At 37.3% G+C, this 15,327-nt stretch overlaps 1 protein-coding gene across 1 annotated transcript in view; it reads left to right on the forward strand.

Annotated features, from left to right (window-relative positions):
- Positions 1–15,327, forward strand: part of LOC128901951 (A disintegrin and metalloproteinase with thrombospondin motifs 6-like) — a 175,204-nt gene that overhangs the window by 118,540 nt on the left and 41,337 nt on the right. The window contains exons 13-15 of the mRNA XM_054184152.1: positions 1,395–1,458; positions 12,948–13,050; positions 14,200–14,333. Of these exons, the coding sequence (XP_054040127.1) occupies positions 1,395–1,458; positions 12,948–13,050; positions 14,200–14,333 (301 nt within the window). The remainder of the gene's footprint in view (positions 1–1,394; positions 1,459–12,947; positions 13,051–14,199; positions 14,334–15,327) is intronic.

A 15,327-nucleotide genomic window follows, 5' to 3' on the forward strand; every position in this document is an offset into this window, starting at 1 on the left:
TCTGCAACTCAGACGCCATAATGTCACATTACTGCTGTTTAAGGTGGTCTGTTCACCTCCTATCATTAGCAATAACTATCAATCAAATCTAGCAAATATCACTACTTATTGAATGAAGCAAAAATTATCCATATGCATTGATAACAATTCAGACTATGTTACCGAGAGAATAATAAATTAAAGACATTGATTTTTTCACAGATGTAAAAATGCTAGTGAAATGTTTGTTTGGAGCATGAGTAATTTCCTAAGATTTTTTTAACTAATCCTGTCACCATGCATATCAGTTGGTATGTTGAAAGATGATTAAAATTTAAATGTTTATCAGTGCAGCAAGCAAATGCAATATTTGTTTAATTTTTCTTTTGTGTGTGTCTGCATTAGTAAAAAAATCCCTTTGGTTCATTAATTAACTTGAGTTTCTCGGATAGTATTGCCTGGTTAAATATGCGTAATATGAAAAATAGTATTGATTGTCTTTTTAGTTAATTGCAAATTCCTTTAATTTCTTTATTATAAAACAAACACTGAGTTTTTTTCCATTCTGCTTTTAAGATACAAGCCAAAGATCTGATGTCTGATTAATCTTCCATTTAAGTCAATGTTAATTCAGTATTTGACCTCTGTGGAAGACAGATAAAGTTCTTGAACAATTTGAGAATTTAAGAGCCAATGTCTTAATCACACTAATAGAAACCTGCTTACTCTGGAGTTTCCTCAAATTTAATACTGTTTAATTCAAATCAGATTCTTGAGCTAGAAAATGCATTCTTTGCTGCTGGCTCCAGTATTTAGCAGACAGTGTTTCTTCATTTTGATATATTTTCAAGTGTAATATGAGAAGATTAAAAAAAAAAAGTATCATGTAAGTTGTGTATGCATTTCTCATTCTAGTTTTACAAAGCAAGCAAATATTAAAAGCAATGCCTTTTCTGTATGATCAAAATACAGTTAAACTGTGTTGCTTGGGATCTATGCAAACTAGATGAATACTGTATGAGTGAAGATTTTCAAGTACCCAGTATTGTTTTGTATCTGCTTCAATTCAAGTCAGTGCTACAAATCTTATTAAATAAAATATTTTAAAATCATAGAATCATAGAATGGTTCAGGTTAGAAGGGACCTTAAAGATCATCTAGTTCCAATCCCCCAGCCATGGGCAGGGACAACTCCCACTAGACCTGGTTGCTCAAAGCGCCATCCAACCTGGTCTTGAACACTTCCAGGGATGGGGCATCTTACCTTAAAACGTCTATGTACTTTTAAAATTTATTTATATATTATATAATATATATCTCTTGGACTTGTATTTATATTAATAATACATAAATATATATCATGAACTCGTGTTTATCCTAATACATATACCAACACATAAAACATGTTTTTCCAGGCCTTCAGGTGGAGGTAAATATTGTCTTGGAGAAAGGAAGCAGTATCACTCCTGTAATACTAATGTAAGTAAATTTTGTTCCACTGTAAAAGTACAATCTCAACTCATCTGGTTTTTGTTTCAGCAGCAATGGATGCATTTTTTTCCAGTTCAGAAAAGCCGTGAATTCTGTTTAAGGTGAATAAGGAGCATTCTACATCAGACCAAAGGTCTGTCTAGCCCAGTGTCTTGTCTTCCAGCAGTGGCAAATAACAGGTGCTTAGGGAAAAATGATAAAATTTTGGCGGCCAAGGCATGACTCTTCCATGGATATACTGTATGAGTTTCCAGAAGCTGGGTGTTAAAAGATTTCTTGAGCTCCACATCATATCTGTACCATGTTGCTTAACTGCCACAAATGGAAGTATCCTCCATGAATCTACTTTTAAACCCTCTTACCCTTGTTATAGCTTTATAACTTTCAGTGCTAATGTGTTATGCAATCCTCTTATACATTCTGTGAAAAATGTATTTCTTCTGGTGTGTTTTAAACCTGCTGCTTTGCCATCAGGTATCCACTGGTTCTTGTGTTACCAGAATGATCACACAGTTTCATTTTAGAGCTGAGCCCCATCAAATAATGAAGTACCACTGAGGGGTGGGACAGTGTATAAATGTATAAAATCAAATTATGAACCAAAATTAGAAAGTCAAGTAAGTTAAAAATTGTACCACAAAAAAGTACACACCAGTAAAGAATTTCATTAGTAAGTTTCCAAGTCAGTAACAGTACAAACATAAATAGGCTTCCATATTATTTTAGCTTCAAATTTGTCTTAATTTTCTTCTTAAATGAAGACAGTTCAAAACAGCAGGAGAGTCTGTGTACTTAATGGTGTTGTTTCACCTGTTCATCTTTTGATATTTTTCAGAAAAAAAATACAATAGTTAATATGCTGGTTCCTTGATAAAACCTTGTTTTTATGATTGTTATTAATTATCATAAGTATTAGTTCTTCAAAATTCTCTGTGGAGGTTATCCTCATTGTTAAGGAAGTATTACAAATGTCCAAATACAAAATTACTTTCCTACTGCTAATCACAGCTTTTCTGTTAGTACAGACAAGAAGTGTGTTAGGCCTTTGGGCAGTGTTGTGAGAGAAACTGAAGCTGAACTGCTTGTCCAGTATGAGCTGTAAAACTTCTCCAGTCATACAACCTTCCAAATTACAGTGTACCATTCTGAAACTTTGACCATCTTATTTTTTCCATAGATGTGTATCTTTGTGCAATTTTCATTTGAATGAATCCAGCTTACCACATGATACGCTGTAATTAATTTACTTTCGTTTTAATTTTTGCTCAGATGGTCTTTTTGTAATTGGAAAACTTCATAAGCAAGAATTTTGTTTATACTTCCAATTCACAAATGAAAACGTTGAGTAATATTGAACATATTTTTTGGTGTTACAGTTGATAGGAAATTCACCTCTGAATTCACCAACTAAGTGATAATTCCTTATTGAAATGTCAGTAAATATTTAATAAATTTATTGTGTGCTTTACTGAACTAGTACAGATTTGTTTCTAGTTTTTTAGTCTGGATGTTGTGCACTACTAAGTGCCTTATAAAAATCTAAGCATATTCCATTATCCTTTTAATTTTACCAGGAAGTGTAAAAAGTTTAAGTTGATAAAAACTATTCTTATACAAAATACTGATTTGTATTATTATTTATATTTCTTTTAAACCTGTATCAGTCAAGTCTCTACCAACTTTTCTGTTTATTTAGGACTGACGTCAGGCAAACTGTAACCTAGAATATTCTATTTGTCCTTCTCAAATAATGAACTTTTTACATTAGCACTGTTTCAGTTTGTAAGTACAGTCTAAGATTTGTTTAAAAATTCACATTTGCAGACTGGAGCCCTCTTCCCTTAACTCTTTGAGGACTCTTGCAAGGTATTCTTAATGAAAATGTTTATTGCCAACAGATATTATTTAGCATCTGCTACAGTAACTAGTACACAAGAAAGTTTACATAATATGTAAACCTGCTCCCTCACAAATATACAACAATTTTTAAAAGCTTTTTGTTATTAACAATCGTACCATAGCTACCTAGTAATATAATTGAAATGTTGCTAGGTTTTCTTTTATTCTTATCATATTTTATTTCTTATTGTTAGACACTTTTCAGACAGTTTTATTCTTAGTCAATTTTGCTTCCCTTATTCTCTCTATACTTGTTTTTTACTGAGAGGAAGCTTATAGGGTCACAGAAGGAACATCTAAAAGGTATCTGAGGAAGACATTCAGGCTATTCCCTGGCTCAAAGGCAAAATCAACTGCCATTAAACCATTTTCAACTGATAGTTAGGCAGCTGACCTGTTAGTCTGATCTGTTTTGAAATACCTTCAGTCAGGGAGATATCAGTAGGATTCTTTAATATCCTTACTGTTAGGACAATTTTCCTAATGTATAGTATATGTTTTCCCACCCTTTAAAACCCTTATTTACTCTGTCTCCAGTTAGAAGGAAGACAGCTGATCATATTCTCTCTGTGGCAGCCTTTCCTGTGTTTGCAGACTGCTATCATGTCTCTTCTTGGTTGTCTTTACACTAGACAATCTCTATGTTAATAGACTTTGGGATCGCAGTAGTGCACATCTTGAAGCGTGGTGCCCAAACCTCTGCACAGGGTTGTAGCTGAGGCCTGTCAGAGCTAAGTACAAGTCATCTTAGTACTTTGTCATCTTAGTGATGAGATTCCGTTTATTCATTTCAGTATATGTTTGCTTTTCTTAGAGCAGTGACAATATTTATTCAGTCTGTGTTGATCCGTAATGCCCAAATCCCTTTCTAAAGAGTTGCTATTTAGGAAGTCATTCCTCAGTTTGTGCTTGCACAGTTGATTGTTCCTACCCAAGTGTAGTAATTTGCATCCATTGCTTTATTTCAAACCACAGCTCCAATTTATAAAAATATTTTAATTGTAGTACTCTATTCCAAAATATGTGTTCCCTACTTATCCTCAGATTTCAATCAATAATTTAAACAGGAAATTGGAAAGCAAACTTTGCATTTCATTGTCTAGGTCTTAAAAACAAATCTTGAACAATAGCAGACTGAGGCCAGGCAATTTGGAAATACTGTTCTTACAGTTTGACTGTGAATCATTTTTAGCATATTTTTTGGGTATGGTTTTGCAGTGCATAAACATATTGTGACTTACAGAAGTTTAAATTTCCTGCCTTAATGGTTTTGACAATGCTAGTCCATTACTTCTATAGTAATATTTAGGGTTCTAAATAACTAAGTATGCTGAGACTAGTAGATTTTTTTTCAAGATTTATTGTCCTGGTTTGAGGTAAAACAGAACCAATTTTATGATTTGTAATTTTACTTAGTCCTTAGTGCTTGACTTTTTAATGGAATGGCATGTTTGATTAATATAACCATCAAGAGTATGCAAATCTGTCATTGTTTTTATGAAAATTGGGTTGTTAGTACATCTTTTCTGTTGGATTTTTTTTTTTGCAGTGTCAACATTCATTGCCCATCTGTAATTTTAAACGTAGCACTCCCTAAAGCTCCTACTATTTATAAACAACAACAAAAAATCATTTTTACTTCATTTTTCTTTCACAGATGAGTTAGTTCTCTTGCCCTTTCTTTTGACCATTTTTATTCTTTGGAAACAGTGCACACACTCCTACTAGGTATAGTCCTCATCAAAGACTTCCAAAGCCATATATGACTTCTTAATTCAAAAGGCATCTGCTAATGGAAACATTGAGATCAGCAGAAAAGAACGTTAGCTAATGAGTTCTGGAAACAAAAGGGTGGTAGAAAGAACACGCTCATCAGAAACTTAGTTTCTTCCACCAACCACACTATACCTTACAAAAAATTATGTATCTTTCCAACCGAGGCATTTTTAATTTACAAAAACGCAAACAAACAAAACCAAAACCAAAATGCTAATAGAATTGCAAGGCACATAGTTACTCAAAGTAACTCATTAAAATATGTATAGGATATGAAGCTTAATTTCATATACATCTAAATCTAATAGCTTCCTAATTTTAAAAATAGGATAAGAAACATGTTTTGCTTGCAGGTTCTGTGAATGCTTTATTTATAAAGAAGTATGTATGTATACATACCTTTAAAAGATTCTTGTTCTTCAGTTTTTTCTCTTAACAGAATGTAGGCAAGTGATTTTTGTTGGTTCCTTTCTTTATGCATACATTCACAGATATTGTTCATTGCTTTCATAATTTTCAAGCCTATTTTTCCTAAATGCATTCATGTGAGAGGCTACCTCTTGGAATGGTACCTGAGTTTCAGCTGTCACCCTTCTGGCTGTGTTTCTCATCTTCTGTGAGGTGTAGTATAGCTCTTTGTTAATAGGAAACCCAATGACTTCAACTACTGAAGTCTACCTGACTTGAAGCTCCAAGCTAAACATATTTCTGTGAGATAAGGTGTTTGATGTCATGTCAACACTGATTCAATGATTTGTCAACACTCTTTAGATTATTTATTTTTGCTTCAGTCTTAAAAATTTTGATGTTCTTCTTAAAGTCAGTACTTTTTTGACTCAAAATTTTAATTGTTTCATCATCATCCTCTCAGGACATTCTTCAGACCTGATTATAAGTTCTTCTACATTTGTTAGATTCCTACCTCATGATTTGCAGTCTCCTAAAAGAGCATTTGGAAACACAAGCAGCCTGTTGGTTGACAAGAGTTATCTGTGTACATACTGTAACTCCATGAAAAAAGTGAACTGTTTTACCCAATAAAGAGAAGCAATTATTGCACATTTATTTTGGGAGAAGAGTGCGTACGCAGAGAGATAGTGCCAAAGAGCAGACGTTTTGTAAATGCATACTGTAGCTTACCTTGCAGTAACCTTTTTGCATTTCTGTACCTGTGATTTTGAATTCATTTCTTGAGGACATTGCCTTTAGTTTTACTTCCTCTCAGGTATTAGTGAGATATTAAAAAAGATAGGAAAAATATGGAACAAAAATAAATTTAAGTTGCATTTTATGCTTATACAGAATGTTTCAGGTTTCAGGCTATCATTTGGTAACTAGTCTTCAAAAGGACTGCTTGAAAACTTTACTGAATCCACCTGAAACTGGATTCAAACTAATCATACAGAGAGTTCAAATTAATGATTTGGATGAAGAGCAAGATCCTTAGATAAGGGCTAGCACTTGTCATTATTTACTGAGAGGACGTAGCCACTAAAACGGAAACTTATTTTATTGCAGAGGTCACCAAATCTGTCTACAGATTGATGGATTTGCATTTTTAGAGACAAAGACACTGGGTTACATACTCAGTGAATGTAGGGGATGGAGATCCATGCAGCAGCAGAGATGCGAGGGTTATTGATGGGTTAGAAACTACAGCTGTGCCTGGGAATGGTCAGGTAGGAATTAGGGCTTCTCCCAACAAAAAGGTGGTGGGACCATTAGCCCAACTGAAGTGCTTCTACACTAATGCATGCAGCATGGGCAACAAACAGGAGGAGCTGGAAGCCACTGTGCAGCAGGAAAACTATGGTGTAGTTGCCATCACAGAAACGTGGTGGGATGACTCGCACGACTGGAGTGCTGCAATGGATGGCTATAAACTCTTCAGAAGGGATAGGCAAGGAAGGAGAAGTGGTGGGGTGGCCCTGTATGTTAGGGAGTGTTATGAATGTCAAGAGATTAATGATGGTGACAATAGGGTTGAGTGTTTATGGGCGAGAATCAGGGGGAGGGCCAACAAGGCTGATATCATGGTGGGAGTCTGTTATAGACCACCAAACCAGAATGGAGAGACAGATAATATATTCTATAAGCAGCTGGGCAAAGGAGTCCAGGAAGGGTGGATGTTTTTTCAAGAAGGAAGTCTTAAACGTGCAGGAGTAGGGGAGCAGGCTGTTCCCATGTGCCATAAAACAAGCTGTTGGGGAAAAAGACCGGCCTGGCTGAACAGAGAGCTATGGTTGCAACTCAGGGAAGAAAAGGAGAGTTTATGGCCTTTGGAATAAAGGGCAGGCCACTCAGGAAGACTACAAAGATGTTGTGCGGCTATGTAGGGAGAAAATTAGAAAGGCCAAAGCCCAACTAGAACTTAATCTGGCTCCTGCTATTAAGGACAATAAAAAACATTTCTATAAATACATTAGTAATAAAAGGAGGACTAAGGATAATCTCCATCCTTTATTAGATGGGGACGGAAACACAGTGACAAAGGATGAGGAAAAGGCTGAGGTACTTAATGCCTTCTTTGCCTCAGTCTTTAGTAGTAGAGTCAGTTGTTCCCTGAGTACCCAGCCCCCTGAGCTAGTAGATAGGGGCAGGGAGCAGAATGAAGCCCCCATAATCCAAGGGGAAATGCTGAAAAGGTGAGTGACCTGCTACAGCACTTAGACATACACAAGTCTATGAGGTACTGAGGGAGCTGGCAGAAGTGCTCACCGAGCCACTCTCCATCATTTACCAGCAGTCCTGGCTAACCAGGGGGGTCCCAGTTGACTAGAGGTTAGCAAATGTGGCACCCCCCCCCCCCCAAGAAGGGATGGAAGTAGGATCCGGGAAACTATAGGCCTGTCAGTCTGACCTTGGTGCCTGGGAAGGTCATGGAACAGATCATCCTGAGTGCCATTATGTGGCACATGAAGGACAACCAGGTGATCAGGCCCGGTCAGCATGAGTCCATGAAAGGTAGGTCCTGCTTGACAAACCTGATCTCCTTCTACAACAAGGTGACCTGCTTGGTGGATGAGGGAAAGGCTGTGGATGTTGTTTACCTGGACTTTAGTAAAGCCTTTGACACCATTTCCCACAGCATTCTCCTGGAGAAACTGGCTGCTCATGGCTTGGATGGGTGTACTCTTCGCTGGGTAAAAAACTGGCTGGAGGGCCAGGCCCAGAGAGTGGTGGTGAATGGAATTAAATCCAGTTGGTGGCCGGTCACAAGTGGTGTTCCCCAGGGCTCGGTATTGGGGCCCAGTTTTGTTTAATATCTTTATCAATGATCTGGACGAAGGGATAGAGTGCACCCTCAGTAAGTTTACAGACGACACCAAACTAGGTGGGAGTGTTGATCTGCTTGAGGGTAGAAAGGCTTTGCAAGAGGGATCTGGACAGGCTGGATCGATGGGCCGAGGCCAATGGTATGAGGTCCAACAAGGCCAAGTGCCAGGTCCTGCACTTGGGTCACAACAACCCCATGCAGCCTTACAAGCTTAGGGAAGAGTGGCTGGAGAGCTTCCTGGCAGAAAAGGACCTGGGGGTGTTGGTCGACTGCTGGCTGAATATGAGCCAGCAGTGTGCCCAGGTGGCCAAGGCGGCCAACAGCATCCTGGCCTGTGTAAGGAATAGTGTGGCCAGCAGGACTAGGGAGGTGGTTGTCCCCCTGTACTCGGCACTGGTGAGGCTGCACCTTGAGTACTGTGTTCAGTTTTGGGCCCTCTCTACCAGACAGACATTGAGGTGCTGGAGTGTGTCCAGAGAAGGGCAACGAAGCTGGTGAGGGGTCTAGGAGCGGCTGAGGGAACTGAGGTTGTTTAGCCTGGAGAAAAGGAGGCTGAGGGGAGACCTTATCGCTCTCTACAATTACCTGAAAGGAGGTTGCAGAGAGGTGAGTGTTGGTCTCTTTTCCCAAGTACCAAGTGATAGGACAAGAGGAAACAGCCCCAAGTTGTGCCAGGGAAGGTTTAGGTTGGATATTAGGAAAAATTTCTTCACGGAAAAGGTTATCAAACATTGGACCAGGCTGCCCAGGGAAATGGCTGAGTCACCATCCCTGGAGGTATTTAAAATACATGTAGATGTGGTGCTTAGGCACCTGGAGTACTGCGTCCAATTCTGGAGCCCCTACTACAAGAAAGATATGGATGTGCTGGAACGTGTCCAGAGAAGGGCCACGAGGATGATCAGAGGGCTGGAGCACCTCTCCTATGAGGACAGAGTGAGAGAGTTGGGGTTGTTCAGTCTGGAGAAAAGAAGGCTCCGAGGAGACCTTATAGTGGCCTACCAGTATCTTAAGGGGGCCTACAAGAAAGCTGGGGAGGGACTTTTTAGGATGTTGCATAATGGTAGGACTAGAGGGAATGGATTAAAACTAGAGATGGGACGATTCAGACTGGACGTTAGGAAGAAGTTCTTCACCATGAGGGTGGTGAGACACTGGAACAGGTTGCCCAGAGAGGTGGTGGAAGCCCCATCCCTGGAAGTTTTTAAGGCCAGGCTGGATGGGGCTCTGAGCAACCTGATCTAGTGGGAGGTGTCCCTGCCCATGGCAGGGGGGTTGGAACTAGATGATCTTTAAGGTCCCTTCCAACCCTAACAATTCTATGATTCTATGGTTTAATGGTGGTTTTGGCAGTGTTAGGTTGGACTCGATCTTGAAGGTCTCTTCCAACCTAGATGATTCTATGTAAAAGCTTTGATGTCTTTGGTATTTTATTTTATGAAATTAATTTAACAGTACTTGCAGTATAGGAAACCAGAATTTAATCTGCAGGACTGCCAAAACCCAGATAAAATATCAAGAAAGCACAGAGATTGTATGAATGACTTTGTTCCCACAGTCCCTTTAACTGCTCCCAGGTATTCCCAGCTGTTCATGTCAGCAGTGAGATTCCAGGCTAAGCATGCTTGTGTGTAGCTGTGTTTGAGGAGAAACGAGGATACAGTGATTTTAGCAGTTTAAATTGTGGCAAAAACCGAATCAGTATTTAATAGGGTAAAAGAAAGACTTAGCTTTGCTTACAGAATCACAGAATGACTGAGGTTGGAAGGGACCTCTTGACTTTGTCTTGTCCAATCCCATTGCTCAAACCTCGAACAGGTTGCCCAGGACCATGTTCAGATGGCTTTTGAATATCTCCAAGGAGGGAGATTCCACCACTTCTCTGGGCAACCTGTGCAATTGTTTGGTCACCGTCACAGTAAAAAAGTATTTCCTGATGTTCAGGAAGAACTTTCTGTGTTTCCGTTTGTGCCCACTGCCTCTGGTCCAGTCGCTGGGCACCACTGGAAAGAGCCTGGCTCCATCCTCTTTCCACCCTCCCTTTAGGTATTTCTACACACTGATGAGATCCCCCTGAGCCTTCTCTTCTCTAGGCTGAACAGTCCCAGCTCTCTCAGCCTCTCCTCATATGAGAGATGCTCCAGGCCCTTTGTGGCCATTTTTTGGACTCTCTCCAGTATGGCCATGTCTCTCTTGTACTGGGAAGCCCAGAAATAGACACAGTACTGTAGGTGTGACCTCACCAGTGCTGAGTAGAGGGGAAGGATCACCTCCCTGGACTTACTGTTGACGCTCCTCCTAATGCAGTACAGGATACCATTAGCAACCTTTGCCACAAGAGCACATTGCTGGCTGATGTTCAACATGGTGTCCACGAGGCCCTCCAGGTCCTTTTCTGCAAAGCTCCTTTCCAGCTGGTCAGCCCCCAGCATGTGTACTGGTGCATGGGGTTGTTCCTCCCCAGGTGCAGGACTTTGCACTTCTTGTTGATCTTCATGAGGTTCCTGAGGGTCCATTTCTCCAGCATGTCAAGGTCCCTCTGGACGGCAGCATGGTCAGACACTGGAATAGGCTGCTCAGGGAGGTGGTTGAGTCACCATCCCTGAATGTGTTTAAGACTCGTTTAGATGTGGTGTTGGGGGATATGGTGTAGGGGAGAACTTTGTAGAGTGAGGTTGATGGTTGGACTCAGTGATCCCAAGGGTCTTTTCCAACCTGAATGATTCTATGACCCTCTGATGTATCAATCAGTCCTCCCAGTTTGTTGAGGGTATGGTCTTCCCCATCGTTCAGATCATTTATGAAGATGATATTGTTACCTCAAAATTCATCCAAGATCACTATCAAACAAGAGAAGTAAGACTGCATCTCAAAGATCAGATTGTAAGATATTTTTTTTTAAGAATATAAATGTGGAAGTTGTGTTCCTTTATACTAATCTTCCTATTTTATTGTTTTGTCCTAGTGTAACTATTTAGAAAAATAATTTAATTTGAGGGTGGTGGTGGTGTGTAATTTAATTAACTTGTAAGGGTAACTTGATGCAGTTAAAATATCAGCTGTGTAAGCATGTGGGACTGAATAGGGTGTAGTGACCATTATCAGAGATATTTGGGCTCAAGCTTTGTGGTAGGTCAAGACTGGTCCTTCTACTGCTTGGAGAATATGATGCAAAGAGGCAAATTTAATTTGTGTTGCTAATTATTATATTTTTTTAAATTCTTATTATATTTACATACAGTTATTTTTATTCTCACTATTATGATCTGAAGGATTATTGAATTAAAGTAGCAACAGTATCTATTTTATTACCAGTAAGCATATTGTATTCAAAAATGTATTTTAAATTAGGAGATAATAGTGATATATAGAGAAAAATTAAAATTTCAGTACTGTCTAATGTCCAGTATTTTCATTTATAACAGCTTCAAAATTGGAGAAAAATTCTGTAGTTTCTGAATTATATCGCAATGGGCTTGCTAGATTAATGTATACTGAGAATTATAATTATATTAATATTTGCATTGTGCAGTAAATTTTTATCATGCTTGTTTATACAGACCCTTTCTCTTGAATGCATTTCAGATTCCTGAACAATGCTAAGATATGTAGGAAAACTAGTAAAACTGACATAAAATGGACTTTTCTCTTGCTCATAAAATAGTAATATCTTTTAGCACCTCTAATTTCTGTCAAACAAATTCTTTTCTCTTTCAGTCTAAAAATTATTTTAATCTGTATTTCAAATACCTCATCTGATGAAGCTTGCAATTTCAGCAGGTACTTAAACATTGATAACAATGTTTAATGTACTATCTAAATTCTGTGTGTATTCAAGATTAGTTGTCATTATTATTTTGAACTTGCTGATGAAAAATCTGAGAAATAGCAAAGCATTCAGTTTCTCCTACAATTCTTTCCTGAGACTGATTTCACTTATACCTATTCCAAGTAAAAAAAGCTATTTTTCAGTTTTGTAATTGGTAATACGAAGTAATGAAAATTTAAATCAAAGTAGTTTTTATTTCTTCACGCTTGGAGACTACAAGTAAGCAAAGCTGATACATCTCTCTAGAAAATATTTTAATTTTTTTCTCAATGTCTTAAAAACATATCTCAGTACAGCTGCTTAGTACAGTACAACCAAGTCTAGAGCTCTTACCAAAATGATTTTGTGTTTTAATTTTTTTCAGCTGTTTTTTGTGTGTGTTTATAAGGAGATAGTTGATGGATTGATTATGAAGCATAGTTTGACATGGTTTTGATTTTCCAGTTTTATGGAAACTGTTATATAATTTACCTTTGTTTAAATTACTTCAGTTACTTCATGCCAGCCTAAGATTGCAAAATAGACACTTCAACTGTAAAGCAGTATAGCAAGTGTCAGAATCAGATAAAGCAAGATAAAGCAGGGAACCACCTCCTAGTCTCTTGCGTGATTATGTTTGTAATATAAGCATAAAAGTATTTCCTTTTATGTTGATATTCAGAAGAAATTAACCTTTTTTCATCTTTATTATTTTAGCCATGTCCTCCAGGGGACCGTGATTTTCGAGAAAAACAATGTGCGGACTTTGACAATATGCCTTTCCGGGGAAAGTATTATAACTGGAAACCCTACACTGGAGGTATGGTGTAGCTTTGCAAAAATGTTATCATATGTGACATCTTCAAAATTATATAAATGTTATGTATAAATTAATGTTTGTAAATTGAATGTTTCGATTAAGATACAATGAGTGAAGTTTGCTAAGCTTGTACTTTTGTCAACTGCTGAAAATATTACAGAAGATCCATCTCTGTTCTGGTAGAGTTTTGGTTTACTGTGAAGGGGAGTGAGCATCATTGGAAGGACTCCACTTCAAAACATGGAGCCCTTCTCCACCTGCAGTTGCAATAGAATTAGAGATTACATAAGTGATCTGTAAGTGCCTTTGATGCTATGGTGACGAGTTCAGTATAAAAAACCTCAATATAAGTTTTCCTTCCTTAAGGTCAGAAGAGTAGGAAAAGGAGAAAGAGGAAAAAGCATTTATGAGAGTCTCTAAAGACTCCTTTGATAATTGAATTATAAATAATCGCACTGTGCAAAAAAAGGGTATTTTGGCGCTGGGAAGAGGGTTGTAATTTCTTTTTCTCTTTGGGACAGTTTAATCAAGCTTAGTTATGTTTCTGTCATTGTTCAAAGTTCGTAGGTTGCCCTTTGATTATTTTATCTTTTCCTACTCTAAACCCTGAGTGAATAAGTCCATGTTCCCCTTTGTCCTTTTATATTTTATTGGATTGAATGGTTTTATTCTTAGTTTTTAAGATCAAAATACTAAAAAGGACCATTGTGATCAGGTGGTCTGAGCTGTAGTGTAATTCAAGTAATAGGACTAAATTCCTAATTGAAATATTTTAATCTTGTTTTTGAAATTTACCTTGACATGCTTCTAGCACTACATTCTTTTGTTATTCATGTTTTTCAAATGATGAAGTGGTATCCTTATTGTTTTAAATTGTTCAATAGTCATTAGGGTCATATTAATATAATGAAAACATTTTGGAGCCAGCCATCCTTGCCATATCTTACTATGAGAAATAATCTTTTTTGCAAGAAAGAAGAGTCAAGTAGAGAAATCAATAAAGGGAAGTAAAACAAAGTGTATACATTATACATGTCAGGTATGAGATAAGATTATACATTTCAGATCTGTTTATGCATATATATTTTTAAATAATTCAAGTTTTCAAGAATTCCTTTTTTTTTAATTTTCTTTGTTTTTGTTGTCCAGGTGGGGTTAAACCATGTGCATTAAACTGCTTGGCTGAAGGTTATAATTTTTACACTGAACGTGCTCCTGCAGTAATAGATGGGACTCAGTGCAATGCTGATTCACTGGATATCTGTATCAATGGAGAATGCAAGGTTACAAATGTTTTATATAATACTTCTGGTTTACTTTGTTGTTTCTGCTCTCTCCTACATTTAATTATGGGACTTGTTTGTTACTTATACGAAATGGGAGTGTTTAAAAATCAAGTTGTTAATGAAAGAGTAAGGTTGAGACAAAAAGAAAAAAAAGTATTGCATAAATAAGACAAATAATTTGAATTTCAGTAACTTCTCACAGACATTCATAGAATTCTTCGTTTCATCTTCTTTTTTATTGCTTTGTGGTTTCTGTTGAAGAATTGGTGGAAAGGGCAACAGGAGATGAACAGATTCCTTGCCCTGTTCCAAAGCCTGTTCCATCATTCCGATTAGAACACCACTCTTGTTGAAAAACAGTAAATGTGAACATACTAATCTGTTTCTCTAACTAGTTCATCCTGTTGCAAAAAATTCTGCTTTTAATGTAATTGAAACAGAAAGTTGTCACTATTGCTTGGTAGTTCGATGAAAAAGTATATAATGATGCAAGTATTTGTCATTTACTAAGAATCTGATTATCTTGTAACATTCCTATAGAACTGCGTTGCATGAATTTTCAGAGAATTGGAGGTCTGTGCCATACTTTTGGTTATATTCATCCCACTGCTGCTTCAGTTTAGCAAAGTGTTTAATTATGTACTTAAGTCTAAACATCTGAACAGTGTTGGTGACTCTAAACATTATTTGATTTCACTGAGACCACTAACATAACTAAAGGTTAACCCGATGCTATGCGCTTTGCTAAATTGAGTGCTGAAGATGTATGTTTATTGAATAATATGATGAGATCAAAATCATTTGCCATGTATTAGTAAACTAACAAAAAAAAGCACATTAAAATAATGGTTAGAATAATACTATTCTATTTTGTAAATTATTTAAAGTATTTTAACTTCTCTTATGACCTATGTATTACCTGTTTACAAGATGGTAGATAATATTGCTAGACAGTAAACCAAGTTATGTAGCTGCCTTCATTTTTGTATAA

This window comes from Rissa tridactyla, chromosome W (genome assembly GCF_028500815.1).
Source record: "Rissa tridactyla isolate bRisTri1 chromosome W, bRisTri1.patW.cur.20221130, whole genome shotgun sequence".
NCBI classification, from domain to species: Eukaryota; Metazoa; Chordata; class Aves; order Charadriiformes; family Laridae; genus Rissa; species Rissa tridactyla.